The sequence below is a fragment of the Pristiophorus japonicus genome, chromosome 2 (genome assembly GCF_044704955.1).
Source record: "Pristiophorus japonicus isolate sPriJap1 chromosome 2, sPriJap1.hap1, whole genome shotgun sequence".
Lineage (NCBI taxonomy): Eukaryota > Metazoa > Chordata > Chondrichthyes > Pristiophoridae > Pristiophorus > Pristiophorus japonicus.
In genome coordinates this window covers 247,163,412-247,190,591 of record NC_091978.1, presented here as the reverse complement: position 1 = coordinate 247,190,591, position 27,180 = coordinate 247,163,412, and the positions used below count along the sequence as shown (strand labels likewise).

Genomic DNA, 27,180 nt, shown 5'->3' with positions numbered 1-27,180 from the left:
GGTGGAGCATGACAGCGAGGAAGATTTAGAAGAGGGTTGGGGCGATGACGCAGTCTTGTTTGACCCCAGTCCGGACGTGGATTGGGTCTGTAATGGATCCGTTGGTAAGGATCATGGCCTGCATGTCATCGTGGAGCAGGCGGAGGATGTTGATGAACTTTTGGGGGCATCCGAAACGGAGGAGGTAGGAAAAGCCATAACACAGCTCAAGATAACAAGGCTACGGGAGCGGATGGAATCCCTGCTGAGGCACTAAAGTATGCTGGAGGGGCGCTGTTGGCGCGGATACATAACCTCATCTCTCTCATCTGGAGGGAGAAGAGCATGCCAGGAGATCTCAGAGATGCAGTGATCGTGACCAACTTTAAAAAAGGGGACAAGTCCGACTGCGGCAACTACAGAGGCATCTCCCTGCTATCAGCCACTGGAAAGGTTGTCGTTGGAGTTCGCCTCAACCGTCTTCTCCCTGTGGCCAAGGAGCTCCTCCCGGAGTCACAGTGTGGATTTCGTCCCCTACGGGGCACAATAGACATGATCTTTGCAGTGCGACAGCTGCAGGAAAAATACAGGGAGCAGCACCAGCCCTTATATGTGGCCTTCTTCGACCTTACAAAGGCATTTGACACTATCGAGGCACAACAGCACTAGTGTTGGTGGCAGGGTGTAATTACAGTGCAACAGGTATACATGGCCAATTTTCATTGCAAATGTGGATATGAGGGGTTGAAATTTGAACCCCCAAGCACGGGTTGAAAGGTAAGAAAAATTTAATTCTCGTAAACCGACCCCAACCCACCCACTTCCAGTTCTAACGGAGGCAGGTCAGGGAGTGGTCGACAAATCCGGACTCAAGAAGCGGGTAGGTCACTAAAATCTTCTAAGGAGGCTGTGTGCCTCCATTTTAACTGATCTTTTAATTTTAATACATGGATGCCAGAATTTCTGGGCCTCATAAAACCCTGCAGGTAAAAGAAGGCAAGAAAGGCTGGATCCATGAGTTAAACACATTTACAGCACTGCTTGTGGCCCAGGAGGAGCAGGAGTGCTTCCTGCAGACCCAACAAGCTTACCTCTATGTAATACAACCCCTATGATCGGCCGACCTCCACCCCACCTAACGGTACACGCCCCTCCCCCACGATGTCTGACTCCCCTCCTCCCCCCCTCCCCACCCCCCGCAATGTCTGATTCCCCTGTCATTCTGGCTGGCTGGTGGGTGGAAAATCTGTTGAATAAAATTTAAGAGGCGCTGCCGTTAGTTTCTGCAAGGCGAGCGGGGAGCCCTTAATTCAGGTTTCCCATCCATAATCCTCCTGTGCCCCCCCATCCCACTCTCTTCCCAATTCTGAATTGACAACAACAAGTTCCATTTGTATAGTGCTTTTAACATAGGATAATGTCCCAAGGCACTTCACAAGAGAGTAATCAAACACAATTTAACAGGAAGTAATGTTTTGCGGACAGGAATTGCATGCAAACTTAATGGCCCTGAATATTTACAGGCAGCACATCTTTACATAAGTACCGAGATGCATCCACCTCTGACCTCTGCCAATGACCTTGTCAGAGTTTGCAGGGTTAGGGGCAAGTCACAGAATTTTAATGGCTTCAGGGTGACAGGGGTCTATCTGGTACACCTTGCCCACCGAAGAGGCCACAATGTCCAGCGAAGAGTCCTGGCTGGAGAGATTGTTGGCTTGCATTGAAAAAAAACTTAAAACAAAAATCATTGTTTAATCTTTGGGGATCCAGACCATGATCCTCGTCTGATCCTCCAAGCTGGCCTTACTTCCGCTGAGTCTGGGAGGGGGAAGAGATCAGAAGGGGGCCAAGTGGTGGCCGGCAGTATCTTGCAGTTTTAATGTGGAACCAGAAAGAAGGGTACTTTTTCTGGCTCCACATTCAGGGAAGTAAAACATTTTATTTTATTTGATATATCTTTTTGCGGCAGCCACCAGCAATTCCTTTAAAGACCGTAGGATTGGCTGCTCTGTGCCTGAGAAAATGGTGCATGCTGCAGTCAGGTACCAACCAATATTGGTATTGGGCCTAAAATAGACATTAGGCCCCCAATCTATATAGGCAATGCCCTAATGCCTGTTTCAGGTAGACGTCCTGGACAACTACAGGGCATACTAATCAATATGGCACGGAATGAGCATGCAGTCGCCATATTGGACCCTTCAGCATCCACTGATTGCCTCAAAAAAAGATGTGACGTGATCTAATTTCCACGCCAAGTTGTGAAAGTGTCAAGTTCATGCAAATCCCAAATTATTACATAACAATTAAAGATGTCATTGTTCTATTTGACATAATTGTACAAATCTGTGCTGCCAGTGGAAAGCCTTGCCTGCTGAGAGCACACTTCAGAAATTTGGGTGTATGGTTGCCACGATTTTCCGACCAATGGCTGGAAATTAACGGGCAGCATGCGCCCACATTTATCTACTGATAGCAGGTGAGGCTCCTTGCCAGCAATGCAAATTACTCTTTAAAGGGCCCAAATTTCCAATTTTTTTGGAGCAACTGGTGTAGTTTGGAGTATCTTAGAAATCGCAATTCTCGGCATTTAGTTTGCTCCAGTTCGAGTGAATTAGTTTAGTTTCATTTTAGTTCCGTTTTTTTTCCAAAAGGGGGTGTGTCCAGCCACTTAGGCCTGTTTTGCAAGTTTAGGCAGCGAAAACTTACTCCAAACTATCTTAGAATGCAGTAAGTGTCCACTTTTGTAAGTTCTGAAAAACCTTACCTAGAGTTAAGTTCAGTGCAGGCACAGCCAGAGACGGAGAGTGGGAAGCATTAAACACAAAGGACTAAAACATTAAACACATCACTTAAAATGGCCTAAAACCTCTTGTGATGATATTTTGCCTTATATCTGCTGAGTGAGACAGTTGTTTCTCTTTTTATAAATAAGAAAGTGTAGGCTCCCAGCTAAGGCAGACACATCAACATCAACGGGGAGGGGGGGAAGGGAAGTTAGAGGATTTTCCAAAGCACTAAACACCTTCACAACAACATTAAAGAAGTATAAGTACATTTAAAGCACCAAGCACTAAACAAAGCACAAAAAGTAGTAAGCAATTAATTAACAAATAAAAAATAGAAGAAGCCCTGCACCTAAAGCACCAAGACCAAAGTAATAAGCAACCAATCAATAACAAATAAAAAATAGAAGTCCTACCTTTATGTGAAGGGAAGGTGTTTCTGTCAGCCTCCCTCTGTGTTTCTTTCCATGTCTCTCTCAGTGTGTCTCTGTCAGTGTCTCTGTCAGTGTCCCTCTGTGATTCTGACTCTGTCTCTGTCAGTGTCTTTCTGTGATTCTGACAGTGAGGGGTGGGGGGCGAGGGTGTGGAGGGGTGAGGGGGATGGGGGAGGAGGAGGGAGGGCGTGGAGGGGGGAGGGAGAGAGGGGAGGAGGAGGGGGGCAGGAGCGGGGGAGGGGCTGAACGGGAGGGTGGGGGAGGCTGAATGAAGTCTGAATGCGGGGGGCGGGGGGACAGAGGCTGAACAGGAGGCTGAATGCGGCAGGGGGAGAAGAGGGGGTGTGAACAGGAGGCTGAACGTGGGTGGGGGGGTGAAGGCTGAACAGAAGGCTGATGCGGGGGGAAGGGGGGTGAACGGAGGCTGAACGCGGGGGGGGGAAGGGGGGAGGCTGAATAGGAGGCTGATGCGGGGGGGGTGAATGGAGGATGAACGCGGGGGGAGGGAGGGGGGGGGCGGCTGATCAGGAGGCTGAACTGCAGAGCATGTGCAGAGGTCTCGGCACTGTTTTCAGCGCCGGGACTTGGCTCCACCCCCCACCCCTTGTGTTGCGTTACTCCTAGGCTGAAGATGTCCTGAGGAGCTCGGAGAATTAGAAGGTAAGTTTTCGGCACCCTTTTTATTCTAGAAAGTCGTGCATCTTATGGAGGTGCGCCGTTTTTACAGGGGGCGGAAACTTGGGCCCTATATCTCCAGTTTAATTTGATGGTATTTCTGTGTGTTAAACACTTGGTTAATTCCACGAACACTCAAAAAAATACCATCACCATTTATTAGCCAATTGAATAAACCTGCTGAGTTTTTGTACATTATATTTGGCCAGTAACAATTAACCAAGACCTCGAACTATCTAGATCCAATGCATAATAGTTACATTTACTCTTCATAGCTACAGATTGGTATATTGGTGCACAATATTTAATGTTACCTGTGTCACCCCATCCAGTAATGTAGCAGTTTGAACCTTTTTTTTGCATGCGCTCTCTCCTGTGTGGCAGACATGCTGGCAGCACATGTGCATTGAATTTGATGCAATGTCCCTGCTGTCCTTCTAGCTTTATCAATGCAACATCATAGTCATTTGCATCAGGCTCATAATCCTTGTGGATAATAATGCTCTTCACTTCAAGGTCTTCCTCATATTCCTCAGATACTAACGTGTGATAATCGCCAACACGCACTATATAATTTTTTGTGCTGTTGCCATACCTATCAAAGAGAAAGTGTAAATTTAAGAAGGAAGTTTCATTTAATAGAATGCCCATCATGGATGTGCATCAGCTTAATGAATCACAATGACCTAATGTCCACTAATTAAAAGAATAATATTGTTCAACAGTAGTAAAAAATGATTGTGTTGTGTTTGCTAAGAGGACCAGATTGGAAAATGTTACTGAATCAAAATAGGAGAAAGAATAAAAAAAGCATGCAATGAGGAAAGGTCAATTGGCCTATTAAACCCAATTCCATAAATCATGCATCACAGTGACGCTAATAAACTGATGTATTTGATGGTATTGCTCACCGAAGAAGCTTTTTCATTTGATGCTTTGTTAGGTCACAGGAGACTGCTGTTCATGCAACAGTTCCACACTTGCACATTGCTACAACCAGCTCCTTTATTTTGACAGCAAATTCATAAACACACATATTTTTATTAGGGTAAGGGCACTTATGGAATGTAGCTGATTGAGGGAGACTAGGATTTCATCCATCAGTTGAATTAATAGAGTTAAAATGTGTTTTTACATCCAATAGCTCTGCAGTAGAGCACTGAACTCCACTTGAACTTCCCTTAACAACAGGACAATTAAGGAGGGCTATCTCATTCCCACAAAGAATCAACCTAAGATGGGAAAAGGTGGAAACTTGAGCAGGGCATGGACTTTACACAGGTTCGCAAACTAAACCTGACAACTCCCCCCACATTTCTTTCGCTAAATTATCTTTCTTATCTTATATTTCTAATTATATTTATTTCCTTATTCACACCGAAAGCCTTCCTTTGACACAAAATTTACCAAGCTGAAATAAAGGACTGATAACCTGCTCCCAGACTTCCATCAATGCTACTTGATAAGTAGCTGCTTGGATGTGCTCGTGTAGGCCTTTATTTTCCTTCCCTCTGTGTGGGAACAGACCGATATTCCCATGCAGCATCATTAGGATCAGAAACTATCTGTGTGGGGAGTCACAGCTGAGGCCTTGCATCCCTAATATTCCACACCACAGTGTATTTATGACATATAATTAAACATAATGGAAATCTGTAAATCTATATGTAAAAAAATGCTGAAAACAGTCAGCAGGTCAGGCAGCATCTGTGGAGAGAAGAAGGTAGAGTTAACATCTCAGATTGATGACCTTTCACCAGACCTGGAACATTAACCCTACCTTCCTCTCTCCACAGATGCTGCCTGACTTGCTGAGTGTTTCTGGGATTTATAACACAAGCAAGGATTCTAGGGGGAGGATGTTTGCTATTCACTATTTATAGTGAAGTCATAATCTTGTCTAAAGAATATGTTTACAATTTTGTTATGAATAGTGAACATCAGAAATCTTCCTCCCGAGATCTCTGATGGTCATGCTTCTTAATGCTGAAAACTTTGAGAGCAGAATAAAATGATCTTTTTTACTTTAAGGGGTTGAGCATTACAGTATCATTCAGGGAATGAGTTAGGATTTTTCACTCAAAACCAACTGTAGAGCTTAACATTTTTAAAACAAGCGGATGAACATCTTTGATAAAATAGTGTATAAAGGAATATCATACAGATGCATTATCACTTTCATTACAAATATCACACAAAGCAATTTCAACCCATTTATAATGAATCCCTTAATTTAGGCAGAGGCATACATCAAAGTTGTCCAATATCTAATCACTTTGGCATTAGAACCATTCGCACCTTAGATTAGACAAACCAGGCATTGAACAACAGTGCGTGGACATGAGAGAACATGAAATATCACGGTTTGCAAACCGGATTATCTTTTTCTAAATATTCTAGTTCAAAGCACTTCATGCTTGCAGGAGCTGATGAATGAGTTAGGATACAAATTAAGTTGGAGCAAATCCAAGACTGCAGAATTATCAAAGAATGGTTTCCCTTGCAATGCCTAAAGAAGAATTCTTGCTTTAAATAATTTTTCAACTTGATTTCAACTTGACTCCTATATAGCTACAACTTGAATAATTAGAAAAAACATCGTCTGCAAGTTTCCCATGTTATAAAAATAAATGTACTTTGTTACCTGTCATATCACCAGGTCAACTTAACAGATGGTCAAATCCGAATTATATCTGATATGCATAAAGACAGGCCATTAAGTACTTTGAGACCATGATGTCTGTACATAAAATTTCTAGGGCTCAAAATTGGAAGTACAATTAGCATCTGCCTTATTATTCAGTGTAGGTAAGAGTTTTAATAATTAAATCCTCAATTATATTAATTTCTTGTGAAAGATATAACTGACAAACATTCTGACTCATGTTGATATAAACAAGTATAATTCTCCAGATTATACACACACCTTAGGGCGAGAATTTTACCTTTTAAATTATGACTGAAGGATGCGAAACAAAAATTAAGAAAATGTTTATTTGTTTTCAGTATAAATTTCCATTTCAGTGTAACATTTTAAATAAATCTTATCTTGTGTATACAAATGAGATCGGATGGAGACCCATAAACAGCATTATGGAACGGTGGTGAAGGAACGTTTATCCACATCATGTAAAATATTCAAATAATCTTTATTTAATTCTTAAGCAGAGTGCTGGGATGCATATTATTACTACCCAAAACCAGCAGATCTGGATTGTATTGATGGCTTCAAATACAAAACTTGATGAATAAACAGTGGATTATTTGTCAGATATAAAACCATCAACAAAATAATTTTTGATGAAGGAATTTGGTGAGGAAGTGGGTCAGGTCACTGTCCTTTCATTCTTTAACTTGGATAAAATCCACCTTTAGACTGATGGGTACATTCGGATCCCAGGATAAAATGAGTTTTCAATATTTCTAATTTATCTGCATTTTACAGGTGACATCCACATTTCTTAACATCCAACACAAATGGAAATCTTCTACTGTCATCCATAGGGATCCTGGGCTTCATGGATAGAGGTATAGAGTACAAAAGTGTGGAAATTATGATGAAGCTGTAAAAACACTGGTTCGGCCTCAACTGGAGTATTGTGTCCAATTCTGGACACCACACTTTAGGAAGGCCTTAGAGAGGGTGCAGAAAAGATTTACAAGAATGATTACAGGGATGACGGACTTCAGTTATGTGGATAGACGGGAGAAGCTGGGGTTGTTCTCCTTAATCAGAGAAGATTGAGAGGAGATTTGATAGAGGTGTTCAAAATCATGAGGTGTCTGGACAGAGTAGATGGGGAGAAACTGTTCCTATTGGCAGAAGGGTCAAGAACCAGAGGACACAGATTTAAGGTGATTGACAAAAGAACCAAAGACGACATAAGAAAAAACTTTTGTTACACAGCGAGTGGTTTGGATCTGGAATGCACTGCCTGAAAGGGTGGTGGAGGCAGATTCAATCACTGCTTTCAAATGGGAGGTGGATAAGCAACTGAAAGAAAAAAATTGCAGGGCTATGGGGAAAGGGCGGGGGAGTGGGACTAGCTGAAGCACTCTTGCAGAGAGCTGGCATTTGCTTGACAGGCCGAATACCTTCTTCCATGCTGTAACCATTCTATGATTCTATGCGTGTAGCTGTTTATTTGGAAATACAGAATCCGGGGAAAGAAATAATTTCCATTTATATAGCGCCTTTCAGGATGTCCCAAGTGACATCAGGAAACTGACGAAATCGGGTGCACTGCTGGTTTTACACCCCACCTGCTTTTGCTCTCCATTGTGCAAAACCAGCGTTCCACCTGATGCTGTGGGTTTCCTGCCTGGGAAGTTAGGTTAAAATTATCCCCATAGTTGCTACTACTTTGCACACACCAAGGTCCCACTAACAGCAAGGAATAACTGACGCGTTAATCTGTTTTGATGGTATTGGTGGAGCGATAAATGTTGGCCAAGGAGTTTCCACTGTTCTTCTTTGAATAATACCATGGAACCTTTTACAGCCACCTGAACAAGCAGATAAGAAGGTACCAAATTGCCCCCTGCCTGAAACGGGGCGCTCCCACCTCGTTTCGATGTTTTTTTACCGCAGCTGCGGTTCTGATGAACTCTTTTGAGAAATTGCGCTCTTTGTTTTTTTTTGTTTTCACCCAGAAGCCGGTGATGATCGGGGTGGTGACTACACCTGAGGGGCAAATTCGCGGTGCTGACAGCAATTGTGGGGCGGGAGTTGGGGGCCGTGCGTCTTCACCGCCACGATGACGTCATCGCGGCACCACGTCACCACGGTTCTCACCTTCACTTAAAGGGGAGAACCTCTGTGCTTTTTAAACTTCGGTCCACCAGGGAGGGTTTCGGCCAGGCCAGCAGCTGCCTGTTGGCAGTCCGGCCAAACCTGGGGGCATAACTGTCGGTCCGACCTGGCACTCGGCCGACAAAAAAAAAATAGCGGCAGCGGCACTGAGCCCTTCCCTTTAAGAGAAGTCACATCACCACTGCAAAAGGCCTCAGCCTCAATGGACCACCGGGGAAAAACTTGTTTTGGCACCGCGCGGCGGGCCGGAGATTTTCGGAGTGGAATGTCGCCATCGGGAGTTAGATCGGCGGTGCGCACAGTGATGATGTGCTTATCGGCAGCAGAGGAACACTAAGGGGGGATCGGGGCACCGCTGGGGAAACTCGGGAGGGCAATTGGGTTAGCAGAGGCCATTCCACCAAAGGTCAGCAGCCACTCCACTCCACAGCGTGGCCGCCGATTTGGGATGATAACAGGCCTTAAGGAAAGGGATAATTTCGACCCCAAGTTCTCCGTTTAGCATTTGATCTGAAAGATAGGATATCCAACAATGCAGCACTCCTTCAGCACTGCACTGAAGTGTCAGCCTAGATTATGTGCTCAAATCTTGGCGTGTGCCTTGAACCCACATGTTTCTGACTCGGAGGCAAAAGTTCTACCACAGGTAGTTGGAAAAACTAGGTTTGGGCAGTTTAAAACTATTCCAAGTATGCCTATACCAACAGCATAATATTGCTGGTAATTTGCCAATCACCTTTATAAAGGCCATTAGAAATGTAAAATTGGGGGAAGGAACCAAATTGGTGCAACAGAAATACTCTTCTCTGGCTGGGTTGAGGTTAAGATATATGATCATGGCAGCTGCAGGAAGCTATACCTGACTGATATTCCTCACCTTGATGAGCACTAAAGTTTGCTAAAAAATTGTGACTGATTCTGCATGAGGATAATATTTAAAATAAATTACATATATTTCTTGATTTATATTTAAATTTAAAAAATGATTTGATCCCCGAAGCTGGTTGGTCCCACCTTCATCTTCCTTCGCTGGCTTTGCATTAGCTAGAAAAATAGGGGGCAAAATTGCCCCTCGCTTGGTTTGGGGCACTTAATTCGAATTAAGTGATTTTTCTTCGTCCGGCGGTGGGTGGACAGAAGAGCCTTGGAATTGGGCACTTTAACTTAAAAAAACATCCGGGCACTCTTGGGGCAGGAGAGAGGCAGAAGCAGGGCACTGATGATGTCAGCGAAATGCGGAAGTGCCGGTCGCGCTGACACGTCATAACTTCCCTCCCCTTCTCATAGCAGAGAGCCACTGAGAACTCTGCAGACACTTCCGTGGCGCCCACTGGCCGATCATGGAGGGCTTCGGCGGAACAGTGTCCGCCATTGTTGTGTCGACTGCAAAGTCGGCCAACAAAGAAAACGGTGCCGGCCGTGCGCAAGGCCCTCCCCTTTAAGGGCAGTCAGGGCGCACCAGCCACCACAGCTTGATGACCCGCAAATTCCCTCGCGGAGCGTGAAGGGGTCAGCGTGGGGCGATAAGGGGTTGGCGCGCACGACAATGATGTCATCGCTGTGCGCGCCGCTACCCGGCGTGAAAAGTAAGGGGCACAGCGCAAACCCGTTTCCGCCACCGCCATCTCGTGGGTAATTCCGGGCAGGTTGCTTCCACCACCTGCCCCCAGGCGAAGTGTCCTTATCGCCCCGAAGGGGCTAACGGGCTTTTTGAAAAGGGGCAATTTCGGCCCCATAGAGTTGAAAGTCAGCCTAACATCTGGGCACTAGGCCCAAGGTTCAGGTAGATGCGAGTACACAAATGCAGTAAGCTCAACCCAACCACATGCAAATTAGGGGCAGCAGGAGTAAAGTATTAATGATTTGACCATTAACAATTTGAAACTTAAACATACCTATTTTTTGTACAATGCATATTACTATCATTGCTGTGCTTTAACTTTCTGTACAACAAATAATGTTTTTTTTTAACTCTGAGGTGATCAGGCAAGTACTGGGAAATGACAATCACCTAGGGTGGGCATTAGGCAAATTTTCAGCTGTCAGTAATGTGACGGTGATGCAAAAACTGATGTTGCAGTAATTAAGTTGCTTAGATGACAAGAATTAATATTACAGTAACACTAAATTGCATAAATAAACTATGCAGACTCTTAAATTAAAAAAAAAGGTTACTTCTGCTCACTGTATCTTTCCTTCTGCCCATTTCCTTTTATTCATACTTCATTTAAGTTAGAAACATAGAAACATAGAAAATAGGTGCAGGAGTAGGCCATTCAGCCCTTCGAGCCGGTACCACCATTCAATAATATCATGGCTGATCATTCACCTCAGTATCTCTTTCCTGTTTTCTCTCCATATCCCTTGATCCCTTTAGCCGTAAGGGTCATATCTAACTCCCTCCTGAAAATACCCAATGAACTGGCATCAACAACTCTCTGCGGTAGGGAATTCCACAGGTTAACAACTCTCTGAGTGAAGAAGTTTCTCCTCATCTCAGTCCTAAATGGCTTACTCCTTATCCTTAGACTGTGTCCCGTGGTTCTGGACTTCCCCAACATCGGGAACATTTTTCCTGCATCTAACCTGTCCAGTCCCGTCAGAATTTTACATGTTTCTATGAGATCCCCTCTCATCCTTCTAAACTCCAGTGAATACAGGCCCAGTCGATCAAGTCTCTCCTCATATATCAGTCCTGCCATCCCAGGAATCAGTCTGGTGAACCTTCGCTGCACTCCATCAAAAACAAGAATGTCCTTCCTCAGATTAGGAGACCAAAACTGAACACAATATTCCAGGTGAGGCTTCACCAAGGCCCTGTAAGACCTCCCTGCTCCAATAGAAACATAGAAAATAGGTGCAGGAGTAGGTCATTCAGCCCTTCGAGCCTGCACCACCATTCAATAAGATCATGACTGATTATTCCCTCAGTACCCCTTTCCTGCTTTCTCTCCATACCCCTTGATCCCCTTAGCCATAAGGGCCATATCTAACTCCCTCTTGAATCTATCCAATGAACTGGCATCAACAACTCTCTGCAGCACGGAATTCCACAGGTTAACAACTCTCTGAGTGAAGAAGTTTCTCCTCATCTCAGTCCTAAATGGCCTACCCCTTATCCGAAGACTGTGTCCCCTGGTTCTGGACTTCCCCAACATCGGGAACATTCTACCTGCATCTAACCTGTCTCGTCCCGTCAGAATCTTATATGTTTCTATGAGATCCCCTCTCATCCTTCTAAACTCCAATGTATAAAGGCCCAGTTGATCCAGTCTCTCCTCATATGTCAGTCCTGCCATCCCGGGAATCAGTCTGGTGAACCTTTGCTGCACTCCCTCAATAGCAAGAATGTCCTTCCTCAGAATAGGAGACCAAAACTGAACACAATATTCAAGGTGAGGCCTCACCAAGCCCCTGTACAACTGCAGTAAGACCTCCCTGCTCCGAAACTCAAATCCCCTAGCTATGAAGGCCAACGTACCATTTGCCTTCTTCACTGCTTGCTGTACCATCATGCCAGCTTTCAATGACTGATGTACCATGACACCCAGGTCTCGTTGCACCTCCCCTTTTCCTAATCTGCCGCCATTCTGATAATATTCTGCCTTCGTGTTCTTGCCACCAAAGTGGATAACCTCACGTTTGTCCACATTATATTGCATCTGCCATGTGTTTGCCAACTCACCTAACCTGTCCAAGTCACCCTGCAACCTCTTCGCATCCTCCTCACAGCTCACACCGCCACCCAACTTAGTTTCATCAGCAAACTTGGAGAGATTACACTCAATTCCTTCATCCAAATCATTGATGTATATTATAAAGAGCTAGGGTCCCATCACTGAGCCCTGCAGCACTCCACTAGTCACTGCCTGCCATTCTAAAAAGGACCCGTTTATCCCGACTCTCTGCTTCCTGTCTGCCATCCAGTTCTCTATCCACGTCAATACATTACCCCCAATCCCATGTGCCTTAATTTTGCACACCAATCTCTTGTGTGGGACCTTGTCAAAAGCCTTTTGAAAGTCAAAATACACATCCACTGGTTCTCCCTAGTCCACTCTACTAGTTACATCCTCAAAAAATTCTAGAAGATTTGTCAAGCAGGATTCACTTTTATTTTATCTAATCTAAACCAATCCATCTATTTTAACCCTATTCGGAACAAAAAACTTGAAACACATACCTTACCTATCCTTCCACCTGGATCCCACATGGTGAGCAGTTCAAACGGACAATAGTACAGTGAGCTATCACAAAATGTAGTCTTTATTCAAGCTCACTGGCCGCTATTTCGCCTACCGAGGCGAGACTGGGACGGCCGCAATCTGGAGCGGGGTCCCGGTCCGCTGCCAGCTTCATCCCGCTCTCTACAAGTGATTTTTACCTTGATGGGTCTATTTAAGCCCGCCCTGCGAGGTTCCCGGCCAATTGAAAGGTAGCAGGTCTGATGACATCATTTGCTGACACGTCTTTAGCCCATTTCCTTAAAGGGACCATGGCCACATTGATTTTGACAGTTGTGCTGTCAGTGTTCTACAGCACTGAGGTGCTGCAAACACTGACAAGCACTGCATAGAGGTGCATGGCTGCACCCAGGCTCTCCCATGACTCCCTCTATATGCTTATGGAGGAAGTCACAGCATGCAGGGAGGTTCTCTTCCCTTACAATTGGCAGAAGAGACCTCCCCAGGTGACCAATGCAGCTTGGTTGCACAGGAGGGCAAGAAATATAAAAACAGATAGTAAGAGTTTCTACAATATATAAACAAGAAGAGAGTGGCTAAAGTAAATGTTGGTCCCTTAGAGGATGAGACTGGGGAAGTTATAATAGGGAAATGGCAGAGACTTTCAACTAATATTTTGCATCGGTCTTCACGGTGGAAGGCACTAAAAACATCCCAATAATGGATAATCAAGGGGCTATAAAGAAGGAGGAACTTAAAACAATCACTATCACGAAAGAAGAAGTACTCAGTAAAAAAATGGGACGAAAGGTGGAAACGTCCCCTGGACCTGATGGCTGTCATCCTAGGGTCTTAAAAGAAGCGGCTGCGGTGATAGTGGATGCATTGTGTCATGTATGTAACCACAATGTAACACCACTGTATTACTGTATACACTCAACCTAGATGCACACCTTGACCACAAGGGGTGAACTTGTGGGAGACACTCCTTACCTGATCACACAGGTATAAAAAGGGAGGTCCCACGCAGGGTCATCGTCTTTGGAGTCCTGTGAATAAAGAGTTAAGGTCACTGAGTGACCTTGTCCCCAGAATGTGCCTCGTGTGATTTCAAACTGTAGAGTAAGGACTTTACACATTGGATGTAATCTACCAAAATTTCCTGGATTCTGGGGAGGTCCCAGCGCAAATGTAATGGCCCTATTTAAAAAAGGAGACTGACAGCAAGCAGGAAACTATAGACCGGTTAGCCTAACATCTGTGGTTGGGAAAATGTTGGAGTCCATTTTTAAGCAAGCAGTAGCAGGACATTTGGAAAAGCATAATGCAGTCAAGCAGAATCAGCATGGTTTTATGAAAGGGAAATCATGTTTGACAAATTTTCTGGAGTTCTTCGAGGATGTAACGAGCAGGATGGATAAGGGGGAACTAGTGGATGTGGTGTATTTGGACTTCCAGAAGGCATTCGATAAGGTGCCACATAAAAGTTTACTGCACAAGATAAAAATTCACGGGGATGGGGGTAATATATTAGCATGGATAGAGGATTGGCTATCGAACAGAAAACAGAGAGTTGGGATAACTGGGTCATTTTCCAGTTGGCAAACGATAACTAGCGGGGTGCCACATGGATCGGTGCTTGGTCCTCACTTATTTACAATCTATATTAATGATTTGGATGAAGGGACCGAGTTAATGTAGCCAAATTTGCTGATGATACAAAGATGGGTGGTAAAGCAAGTTGTGAGGAAGACACAAAGAATCTGCAAAGGGATATAGACAGTCTAAGTGAGTGGGCAAAAATTAAGTAGATGGAGTATAATGTGGGAAAATGTGAGGTTATCCACTTTGGCAGAAAAAAAAGCAAATTATTATTTAAATGGAGAAAAATTGCAAAATGCTGCAGTACAGAGGGACCTGGGGTCCTTGTGCATGAAACACATAAAGTTCGTATGCTGATACAGCAAGTAATCAGGAAGGCAAATGGAATGTTGGCCTTTATTGCAAGGGCGATGGAGTATAAAAGCAGCGAAGACCTGCTACAGCTGTACAGGGTATTGGTGAGGCCACACCTAGAGTACTGCATACAGTTTTGGTCTCCTTATTTAAGGAGGGATATACTTGCATTGAAGGCAGTTGGAAAAGGTTCACTAGGTTGATTCCTGAGATGAAGGTTTTGACATATGAAGAAAGGTTGAATAGGTTGGGCGTGTACTCATTGGAGTTTAGAAGAATGCGAGGTGATCTTATTGAAACATATAAGATAATGAGTGGGCTCGACAAGGTAGATGCAGAGAGGATGTTTCCACTCGTGGGGGAATCTAGAACCAGGGCACATAGTTTCAGAATAAGGGGTCGCCCATTTAAACCTGAGATGAGGAGGAATTTCTTCATTCAGAGGGTCATAAATCTGTGGAATTCTCTGCCCCAGCATTGACTATATTTAAGGCGAAGATTCGGGAACACCTCAAGTCGAAGGAGAGCATCTTGATGGCCAGGTATCGCTTTTAAACGCACCACCACTCCGAGGGCCAGGACATGGCAAGCTATGTCGCTGACCTAAGACACCTTGCGGGACCGTGCGTATTTGCTGGATTTTTGGGGGAAGTGTTACGGGACTTTTTCGCGCTTGGAATCGGCCACAAGGTCATTCTTCGCAAACTGCTGTCTGCCAAATCCCGAGATCTGAGCAAGGCCATCACGATAGCCCAGACTTTTATGTCCATGAACAGATATCATTGCAGCATCAGAACTCACCGGCAAGTACTGTGCATAAAATAATGCCTTCAGCAGGCAGAACTGTATATGGCAGGGCCTACACAACTGCAGAGGCCAGACCTAGGATGACACAGAGTCCGCCGTGGGGCATGAATGTGAATCCATGTTGGCGCTGCGGAGGTAATCATCGAGTCCATCAATGTCGATTCAAGCACTATGTGTGCAAGGACTGTGGAACAATGGGGCACCTCCAGCGAATGTGCAAACATGCTGTGACTCACCACGTGGCAGAGCCGGCAGAAGATGACCGATCCGGCGCAGATCACGCTGAACGAGTAAGAGAGGCAACTCAACCCGAGGCTGAAGAGGAAGTGTATGGGGTATACACCTTCACCACCAAATGCCCTCCGATAATGTTAAAAGTCAAATTAAACGGCATCCCAGTTTTCATCGAATTGGACACGGGGGCGAGTCAGTCAATTATGAGCCAGAAGTCTTTTGAGAAACTGTGGGGCAACAAGGCACAAAGGCCAAAACTAAGACTGATCCACACCAAGCTGCGCACTTACACCAAAGAGCTCATACCAGTCATTGGCAGTGCGGCAGTGAAGGTATCATACCATGGAGCTGTGTATGATTTACCACTATGGATTGTACCAGGCGATGGCTCAACGCTGATCAGCAGGAGCTGACTAGGAAAGATCCGATGGAACTGGGACGACATCAAAGCACTATCTTCGGAGGATGACGCCTCATACGCCCAAGTTCTAAACAAATTCCCGTCATTATTTGAGCCAGGCATCGGCAACTTTACAGGTGCCAAAGTGCAAATCCATCTAGTCCCTGATGCATGACCCGTTCATCACAAGGCCCAAGCGGTTCCATACATGATGCGAGAGAAAGTCGAGATTGAGCTGGACAGACTTCAACGAGAGGGGATCATATCGCCAGTTGAGTTCAACGAGTGGGCCAGTCCAATTTTGCCAGTGTTGAAGAGCGACAGGATGGTCAGAATCTGCGGGGACTACAAGGTAACGATCAACTGAGTCTCGTTACAGGACCAGTACCCACTACCAAAAGCAGTTGACCTGTTTGCAACACTAGCAGGGGGGAAGTCGTTCACCAAGCTGGATCTAACCTCTGCTTATATGACACAGGAGCTGGCTGAACCTTCAAAAAAATTGACGTGCATCAACACGCACAGAGGACTATTCATATTCCACAGATGCCCTTTAGGGATTCGCTCGGCCGTGGCCATCTTCCAGAGGAACATGGGGAGTCTGCTGAAACCGGTTCCAGACACCATGGTGTTCCAAGACGACATCTTGATCACTGGCCGCAATACCACCGAACACTTACACAACCTGGAAAAGGTTCTCAAGCGAATGGACAGAGTGGGACTTAGGCTGAAATGCTCCAAGCGTGTTTTCCTGCCGCCAGAGGTCAAATTTCTGGGGAGAAAGATGGCAGCAGACGGCATCAGACCCACGGACTTCAAGACGAAGGCCATAAAGAATGCCCCAGACCACAGAATGTGACGGAGCTGCGTTTGTTCCTGAGACTCCTCAACTATTTTGGTAACTTTCTACCGGGGTTGAGCACTTTGCTGGAACCATTGCATTTATTGGTACACGAGGGTGTTGACTGCAGTGCAGCAATGATCCAACCGACTCACCCATGCCAGGACTTCAACTCAGGCGATCAACCTGGGAACGCAGAGCCCCAGATCGCCTCAACTTATAAATAACTTGTACATAAGATTTTGTGGGAAATGATGTTATGTATGTAAACATTACCAATGTGTAAGACTTGCCACCAGGGGGCGCACCTGTGGTAGACTCAAGGGTCACCTGCACACCCTGGGCAAGCAGGTATAAAAGGCAGTCTACCATGCTGCCTCCTCACTCTATTCTTGGTAGTCTGTCGTATCCAACAAAGACGTTGATGTGCTAATCATCAATGGCATGTGTCTTCAAGTGGCTGTATAGGCTAATTCTGGATGCACATCGTCTCTTGCACGTCGGACAAGGGAAGTTCGATGTGCCTGATGCTGACAGTACTGCCACCTGATGTCGTCTATCTCTAGTGTCCCGCAGGCGTTGACATCGGCTTTCTTCGAAGGTCTGGCAGGCAGTCCTCGTGAGGGTTCGCCACTGGATTTTATTAGCTGCTGTATTCTCGAGGTCCTTTGGTCAGATGCCACAGTACTGGAGGTTAGCCTTGATGCAATCTTTGTAGCGCTTGCGGGGGCGCCCCTGGTGTCTTCGACCTTCACAGAACTCGCCGTGAAGAAGCTGATGAAGGATCCTTGACTCATCCATGTGGATGACATGTCCAGCCCACCGGAACTGGGCTCACATGATCATCACCTCGATGCTAGTTGATTGTGCTCTCTCCAGAACCTCAAAGTTTGACACCCAGTCTTGCCAGCATATGTGGAGTACAGATCTGAGACTGCGCATATGGAAAGCTTCCAACTTTTTGATGTGACGCCTGTAGGGTGTCCAGGTCTCACATCCATAAAGGAGAGATGAGAGAACGACTGCTCTATACACCAACAGTTTAGTTAACAGTCAGATGTGGTGGTGACTCAACACCTTAGTGCACAAGCGACCAAGTGCCTGGCTGGCTTTACAGATCCTTGCATCAATCTCCTTGTCCAAGGACCCATCACTTGATATGGTGCTGCCAAGGTACTTGAAGCTGTCCACTGACTTTAGTTGCATACTGCCGTTGAAGACTGTGGAGACTGTAGAGAGTTTCCCTCTACAAGCACAAGGGCAACAAAGCAGACTGTGGCAACTACAGGGAAATATCGCTTCTGTCCATTGCTGGGAAGATCATCGCCCGCATAGTATTGAACCGACTCATAGCTAGTGTGTCAGAAGTAAATCTTCCAGAAACACAATGTGGCTTTCGACCTGGTCGGAGCACAGCGGACATGATCTTTGCACTCAGACAAGTGCAGGAGAAGTGCATTGAGCAGAACATGGACCTGTACGCTGTATTTATCCTCACTAAGGCCTTTGATACTGTCAACAGAGCAGCGCTGTGGTCAATCTTGACGAAACTTGGGTGCCCAAGGAAGTTTGTCCACATCATCGAGCTGTTTCATGACAACATGATAGGTGAAGTGCTCTCAGACAGCACAACCACGGCTCCATTTCCCATCTCAAATGGAGTGAAACAAGGTTGTACTCGCTCCAGTTCTGTTCAACCTATTCTTTACCTGCGTCTTGAACTATGCCATAAAAGATTCCTCACTCTGGAGTTACAATAAAGAGACCAAGGTCACAACAGTTTGAGCTGAAGAGGCACAGTCTTGTGGAGTTATTCTAAACGTAACAGGTATCATAATCCATTCTAGATTTTTGGAACCTTGAGCATTTAAATATCTCTTCTACAATTCATCACATTCATTGTTTTTATTTAAATTGAGGAAACTGGATGCAAACCCACAATGAGGTACATCACAAGGACTGAAAGGAATAGGAGAGAAAGCTATAGCAACTCCTCATTACTAATTCAAATTACAATATAACCTGAATACTAATGGGAATGTAAATAAATAATTGAAGGCATTCTCAATTGTTTGAAAGAGTTCCTTAATTTCTTTACATTCTTTCACAACAAAATGAAACTGTGATGTTGGAACCAACATGTGGAGGAGCTGAGTAATAATTCAGGAATTGTGAACACATATTCAGAAATTGCTGCTTATGTTTGTATGTTTCTATGCTTATATATTACAGTATACTTCCTCTAACTCTTGCAATTGAAATGAATTTGCTTTTGAAATCCAATCCAGTAGGCAGCTTGATGGCACAGCATGTGAGTGCATTAACACAGTCGGATACAAAGTGAACTGCACACATTTTCCCCCTTTAGTTTCTCATGCAATGCGTCCCTGATCTCAGCCAGCTAACGGAGGGCAGGACTGAGTGAAAACAAAACACTTTTTTGGAATGGTATCCAAAGAAAGGAAAACAAAGATCGAGAGTTGGATCAATTGAGCACCATCCTTGGGGTGCAACTCCCCCATTAATAATTTTAGGATAAGGACAGTGAGAGTATAAAACTCATGCCAACGTACTGACAGGAAAAAGTACACCTCCAACAACAGGTTGGAGGGTGGTTTGGTAGCGAGACAAGCAAAAATCAATATTAAAATATGAGGAGGAGGAGAAAGTAATTTATTTTAAAGCTACCTTTGCTAAATGATAGAATTGTGATGCACAGCAAATTACATATAAGGATCATTTTTTTGTATCTGTGCTGCAAGAGTGAAGCCTTGTCTGCCGGGAGACCGAATCAGAAGTTCAAGTGCACACTCCTCATGATTTTCTGACCATTGTTCTCATCAGCCACAGCTCTGCGCCAGGATAGTGAAGCTGTGACGTTACCTCAGAATCAGCGTCTTTCACTGACATGGTTGGAAAGCAGCGCTGTGATTTACTTAGTGCAATGCAGCTCCTATTTCGGCACGGTATAACTTGAATGAAGAATTACCCCATTGTGCTGCCTTATGTGCACTATGCACATAATGATTGTTTTACATTGTGGCTTGTAAAAATGGAATCTGATCTCAGCTACTTCATCCCAAGCCCCTAATTCATAAAGCATGTGTTGCCTACAATACAAGTAAATTATTCAGATATGTATTTTCACAGAATCATTTGTTTTGCACTTTAGTCTCTATATTACATTACAGTCACTAAGAATTCCAAATATTTGTATAGATATTTATGCCTTATGCAGAACTAGGGAGATATAAGAATACACTAGTCATCAGTATTTTATTTTGCATTTGAAAATAACAATTAAAAGATGGAAGAATTATTGCACTTTCTTAAAATCGTTAGATGTTTTGCAAGCGCTTACAATTGAAACAATTAAGTTGCAAAATGTGACAAAATAGTAAAGAAATACAATAATTACACTTGGTTGGTACTTGAGTACCTCAGAGACCTACAACTGCTTCTTCTGCAATGGAGCAGGCAATTAAAGATTGTGGTGACACTTGATCCCTGATTTTAAGCCCCCACCTCCTCCCCCCCCTCCCAAACGTCTGATGAGAATGGGGGAGTGGGGGTTAAAATGCTTGCAGCGACCTACTCATCTGACCTTTGCTAGCTTCACGCCATTTCAACAAGCGCGTTCTGGTCAGCAAGCAGATCCATGCACCAGGCAGGCGAGAGCCTTACTGAAATTCGAAAGACAGAGATCTAATGATGCCATTCAGACGACGACTATATTTTATCCATTGCCGAGTACCGGACTTGCCAGGAGCACAGAGTGCAAAGAAGCAGAAGGCCGAGAAACAGACCAAAAAAAGCATTAATATTTTTAAAATATTTCCTTGTGGACCAGAAGGCACAGGAGTGTTCCATTGGACCCCAGAGGAATCCTAGGACCCTGGGATTCCCTCTCCCAACCGCAATTGCCTACCACTATTTACCAGACTGCCAGGGACTATCCCCACGGGTCCTCAACCTCAGTCTCCTGTCGGCCTGACACCATTGATGCCGGGTTCGGGCAGAAGTCAGGCCTGGTATATTTAAATGAAGCCTCGGGCCTCATGTCAGCGAGTCAGGGTGAACCTGAGGCATGCCCCTCTGACCCCATGCTCACCCCTCAGCCCCAGTTAAAATTGGACACCTGTAAACTCTGTTTCTCTCTGTTAAATTGTCTAATTTTCCTTCTGATATTAGGTTATAGCTAAGTGTTTTCTATAACTTATATGTGTAATGTATGCACCTGTGAGTTTGCTCACAGGTTTGTAAAGCTGTTGCCACCATCTTGCCGTCCAGAGGAGGCGGGGGTCCTCAATGGAGTGCACTCTACGTGGGAGCCCTCGCTCTATTTATTGGGGACTTGGCCTGGAGAGTGTTGCATGGAGCAGTCCCGTGCAATAAGTTTTTAAGTCGGTTCACGGGCTCCCAGACCGCCTGCAATTTCTGCGGTCTGGAAGAGTCCGTGTTCCATGTTTTTACTGAATGTGCGAGGCTGCAGCCCCTCTGTCAATATTTGAAGGGGCTGCTCCTCAAATTCTGGTGGCACCTCAGTCCCACACTCCTGATCTTTGGGCACCCTGTGCAGAGGGGAGCAGGTAGGTGCGAAGGCCTCCTCGTAGGCCCCCAAGGGCGCCATCAGCCGGTCCAGGCAGCGGGCGGTCGAGGGGGTCGTTCAGCCTGACTGCCTGCCTCTCTTCTGCGGTTACATCTAAGCCAGGGTGTCCCTGGAGATGGAGCACGCAGTGTCCACCGGTATGCTCGCGGCCTTCCGCGAGAGGTAGGCGCCGGAGGGACTGGAGTGCATCATCACCCCCAGCAACCAAATTTTAATTTGATTTTATATGTTTAAAGTTTAATTGGTTTATTAACCCAGGTTTTAGTGTCCCCTCCCTTTTAGCCAGTGGGCACTTGTATAATTTGTGCTTTTAGTGCCCCCCACAAACAAAACAAACAAAAAAAAACCAAGGGGGCACTTGTTTGAAAGGTTTTGGAGTATCCCCTCCCCCCTTTAATCAGGAGGCACTTGATTTAATTGTTTAATTGTCTTCAACCAAAAAGAGTTGCAGAGCTTTTGTCACCATCTTGCTGTCCGGAGGAGGTGGGGGTCCCCAATGGAGTGCACTCTACACGAGAGTCCTCGCTCTATTTATTGGGGACTTGGCCTGGAGGGTGTTGCATGGAGCAGTCCCGTGCAATAAGTTTTTGAGTCGGTTCACAGGCTCCCAGACCGCCTGCAATTTCTGCGGTCTGGAAGAGTCCGTATTTCATGTTTTTACTGAATGTTGCAGCCCCTCTTCCAATATTTGAAGGGGCTGCTCCTCAAATTCTGGTGGCACTTCAGTCCCACACTCCTGATCTTTGGGTATCCTGTGCAGAGGGGAGCGAGCAAGTCGGAAGGCCTCCTCGTAAGACTGCTCCTGGGCATGGCCAAGGATGCCATCAGCTGGTCCAGGCAGCGGGCGGTCGAGGGGGTCGTTCAGCCCGACTGCCTGCTTCTCCTCCGCGGTTACATCTGAGCCAGGGTGTCCCTGGACATGGAGTACGTGGTGTCCACCAGTACGCTCGTGGCCTTCCGCGAGAGGTGGGCACCAGAGGGACTGGAGTGCATCATCACCCCCGGCAAACAAAGTTTAATTTGATTTTAAATGTCTAAAGTTTAATTTGTTTAAATTGTCGGTTTTAGTGCCACCCCCCACCCTCCACACCACCCCCCACCCCCTTTTAGCCAGGAGGCACTTGTATAATTTGTGTTTTAGTGCCCTCAAAAAAATACAAAGCAAAAAAAAGGGGGCAGTTGAAAAGTTTTTGGAGTGCCCCCCCCCTTTAATCAGGGGGCCCTTGATTATTTGTTTTCTACAAAAATAGTTGTAGAGCTGTTGCATTGTGAGTGGTTTAGCCAGTCATGTGATGTTCATAAGACTCAATAAAACCCCAGTCAGTTGGGTCTAGGTCATCCACGATGAGGTGTGCAGTTGTGAGCCTAGTGGATGAACTGGTAATGTGTGGTGTGATTGTTAAATCTTTATTAATAAACCAAATCATTCTTAATAGCAATGCGTTGCTATGAATTCTTAAGCAAAGAAACCATGAAGAAAATACATTACAAAATGGCGACGAAGATGGGATTTTCTTCATGAAGAAATTTTGGTTGAATTTCCTTTTATGAGAAGGCAAATGCAAGTGGAGCACAGCAAAAATATATTTCAGCAGCGTGGTTCCCAAATGAGAGTCTGGCAGTCCCATTCTTTTTTGTGAGTACTGAACACTGTTGAACTGACAAAAAGAGCTTGTGAAAAGCCATTTAGAGTCATTGGAAAGCAATTCAAGATTATTGAATCTTGTGAACATCATGTGACTGGCAAGCCACTCACAATGCAACAGCTCTACAACTATTTTGTTGAACCAATAATCAAGTGCCCCTTGAATAAAGGTGGCACTAAAACCAACAGATTAACAAATTAAAATTTAAACATTAAATGGGTTGATGGCCACCTTGGCCATGGCCAGGAGCAGTCCTATGAGAAGATCTTCTGAGCTGCCCGCTCCCCCCTGCACAGTGCAACAGCTCTACAACTATTTTTAGTTGATCTGTAAATCAAATGCCCCCTTATTAAAGGGCACTGAAACCGACAAATAAATGAATTAATGTTTGACCATCAACTTAAATCAAATTAAAATTTGGTTGCCGGGGTGATGCACTCCACCTTGTGGTAATGGCAACCTTGGCCATGCCCAGGAGCAGTCCTATGAGAAGGCCTTCTGACCTGCCTGCTCCTCTCTGCACAGTGCAACAGCTCTACAACTATTTTGGTAAAACCTAAATCAAGTGCCCCTGATTAAAGGTGGCACTAAAACCGACAAAATAAACGAATTCAACTTTTGACATTAATGGATCAAATTAAAATTTGGTTGCAGTGGGTGATGATGCACTCCAGTCCCTCTGGCAACCACCTCTCGCGGAAGGTCTGACTCGGATGTAACCGCGGAAGAGAGACAGGCAGTCGGACTGAATGACACCCTCAACCGCCCGCTGCCTGAACCACCATGGCCATGCCCAGGAGCAGTCCTACGAGGAGGCCTGCTGACCTGCCTGCTCCCCTCCACACAGGGTGCCCAAAGATCAGGAGCGTGGGACTGAAGTGCAACCAGAATTTGGGAGCAGCCCCTTCAAATAATGGCAACAGCTCTACAACTATTTTAGTTGCTAACATTAATTCAAGGGCCCTCTGATTAAAGTTAACGGGGTTGGGGGTAATATATTAGCATGGATAGAGGATTGGCTAACTAACAGAGAATGGAGAGTCAGGATAAAGGGTTCATCTCTGGTTGGCAACCAGTAAATGGTGGGGTGCCGCAGGGATCAGTACTGGGACCCCAACTATTTACAATCTATATTAACGACTTGGAAGAAGGGACTGAGTGTAACGTAGCCAAGTTTGCTGATGATAAAAAGATGGGAGGATAAGCAATGTGTGAGGAGGACACAAAAAATCTGCAAAAGGACATAGGCTAAGTGAGAGGGCAAAAATTTGGCAGATGGAGTATAATGTTGGAAAGTGTGAGGTCATGCACTTTGGCAGAAAAAAATCAAAGAATAGTTATTATTTAAAAGGAGAAAGATTGCGAAGTGCTGCAGTACAGCGGGTCCTGTGGGTACTCGTGCATGAACCACAAAAGGATAGTATGCAGGTACAGCAAGTGATCAGGAAGGCCAATGGTATCTTGGTCTTTATTACAAAGGGGATGGAGTATAAAAGCAGGGAAGTCTTGCTACAGCAATATAAAGTATTGGTGAGGCCATACCTGGAATACTGCATGCAGTTTTGGTTTCCATATTTATGAAAGGATATACTTGCTTTGGAGGCAGTTCAGAGAAGTTTCATTAGGTTGATTCCAGGGATGAGGGGGTTAACTTATGAGGAAAGTTTGAGTAGGTTGGGTCTCTACTCATTGGAATTCAGAAGAATGAGAGGTGATCTTATCGAAACATATAAGATTATGAGGGGGCTTGACAAGGTGGATGCAGAGAGGATGTTTCCACTGATGGGGGAGACTAGAACTAGAGGGCATGATCTTAGAATAAGGGGCCGCCCATTTAAAACAGAGATGAGGAGAAATTTCTTCTCTCAGAGGGTTGTAAATCTGGAATTCGCTGCCTCAGAGAGCTGTGGAAGCTGGGACATTGAATAAATTTAAGACAGAAATAGACAGTTTCTTAAATGATAAGGGAATAAGGGGTTATGGGGAGCGGGCGGGGAAGTGGAGCTGAGTCCATGATCGGATCAGCCATGATCTTATTGAATGGCGGAGCAGACGCGAGGGCCGTATAGCCTATTCCTGTTCCTATTTCTTATGTTCTTATTTTCTTATTAAAGGAGGGGGGTGGGGGGCACTAAAACCAGCACAATTAAACAAATTAAACTTTGGACAGTAAACTTAAATCAAATTAAAATTTGGTTGCTGGGGGTGATGATGCACTCCAGTCCCTCCGGTGCCCACTTCTCGCGGAAGGCCGCGAGCGTGCCGGTGGACACCGCGTGCTCCATCTCCAGGGACACCCTGGCTCAGATGTAACCGCGGAAGAGAGGCAGGCAGTCGGGCTGAATGACCCCCTCGACCGCACGCTGCCTGGACTGGTTGATGGCCACATTGGCCATGCCCAGGAGTAGTCCTACGAGGAGGCTTTCCGACCTGCCCACTCCTCTCTGCACAGGGTGCCCAAAGATCAGGAGCATGGGATTGAAATGAAGATAGAATTTGAGGAGCAGCCCCTTCAAATAGTGGCAACAGTTCTACAAATCTGTGAGAATAATCACAGGTGCATACATTACACTAGAAAACTCTGTAGACAATGGAATACTATCAAAACTGTTCTCTTCATCTAGCTCAGCCCTGCAATTAGTTGCTATAGATTTGGGTGCAGTTACACTGCAGCTTCTGGTCCGATGCGAATATTTTTAGAGTCCGATGCTCAGTTAGCAGTCCTGAGTTGAATTGCCAACTGGGCTTTGCACGGAGCTCAGTTACAAAGGAGCTCTGTTTGCATTCTAGGGGCCCAAGTTTCGGCCTCAGTTGCTCCTGATTTTTTGTAGCAACTGGTGTAGAACAGAGTATCTTAGAAATTAGTTTGCTCCAGTTCTAGTCAGTTAGAACAGTTTCACTTTGGAACAGAATTTTTTTTTTCAAAAGGGGGCCACTTACGCCTGTTTTCAAAGTTTCGGCAGTGAAAACTTACTCCAAACTAACTTAGAATGGAGTAAGTGAAGATTTTTGTACCTTCAAAAAAACCTTGTCTACACTTTAGAAAATCAGGCGTAGGTTACAAATTAGGCGTAGGGAATGGGGGAGGGGGGGTTTAAAGGGAAGTTTACAAACATTAAACACTTCAGTTTTACAAATAAAGAGCCATCATCAATAATAACTGATAAATACATCAATAAATCAACCAATAAATCAATCAAAAAAAATTAATAAAAAATAATTTTTTAAAAAATCAATAAATAAAACATTTTCTACTTACCGACTGCTGCACCGGGAGTCCTCCAACAGCGTGCTGGGATGGTCCCCCCAGTGTGTCTGTGTCAGTGTCTCTATCTGTCTTTCTGTGTGTGTGTGTGTCTCACTCTCTGTCTGTCAGTGTCTGTGTTTCTGACAGCGAGGGGAGGGGGAGAGTGGGGGGGGAGGGGGAGAAAGGGGGGTGGGAGGGGGAGAAGGGAGGTGGGGGGGTGAGAATGGAGGTGGGGGAGGGAGAAGGGAGGTGGGCGGGAGAAGGGGGGAAGGGGGAGGGGGGGAGGAGGGGGAGTAGAAGAGAGGATGTCGGGAAGGAGGGAAGGAGAGAGGATGTAGGGAGGGAGGGAAGGAGAGAGGATGTAGGGAGGGAGGGAAGGAGGCTGAACGGCCAGGCCCAAGACCTCGGGCTAGATTTACAGGTAGGTGGCGTCAGGTCTCGGGGTGGGGGGGGGGGGGGTCGCGAAGGTCCGGGTGGGGTGGGGGGGAGAGAGAGTCGCGGAGGTCCGGGGTGGAGGGGCGGAGGGGGGGGGAGAGAGTCGTGGAGGTCCGGGGGGGTTGGGGAGG

General features: G+C 45.5%; 1 protein-coding gene across 4 annotated transcripts in view; it reads right to left on the bottom strand.

Annotated features, from left to right (window-relative positions):
• prss12 (serine protease 12) overlaps window positions 1-27,180 on the bottom strand; it is a 176,677-nt gene that overhangs the window by 12,741 nt on the left and 136,756 nt on the right. For all 4 annotated transcript variants that reach the window (XM_070871141.1, XM_070871142.1, XM_070871144.1 and 1 more), the window contains one exon: window positions 4,192-4,472. In XM_070871141.1, coding sequence (XP_070727242.1) covers window positions 4,192-4,472 — 281 coding nt within the window. The remainder of the gene's footprint in view (window positions 1-4,191; window positions 4,473-27,180) is intronic.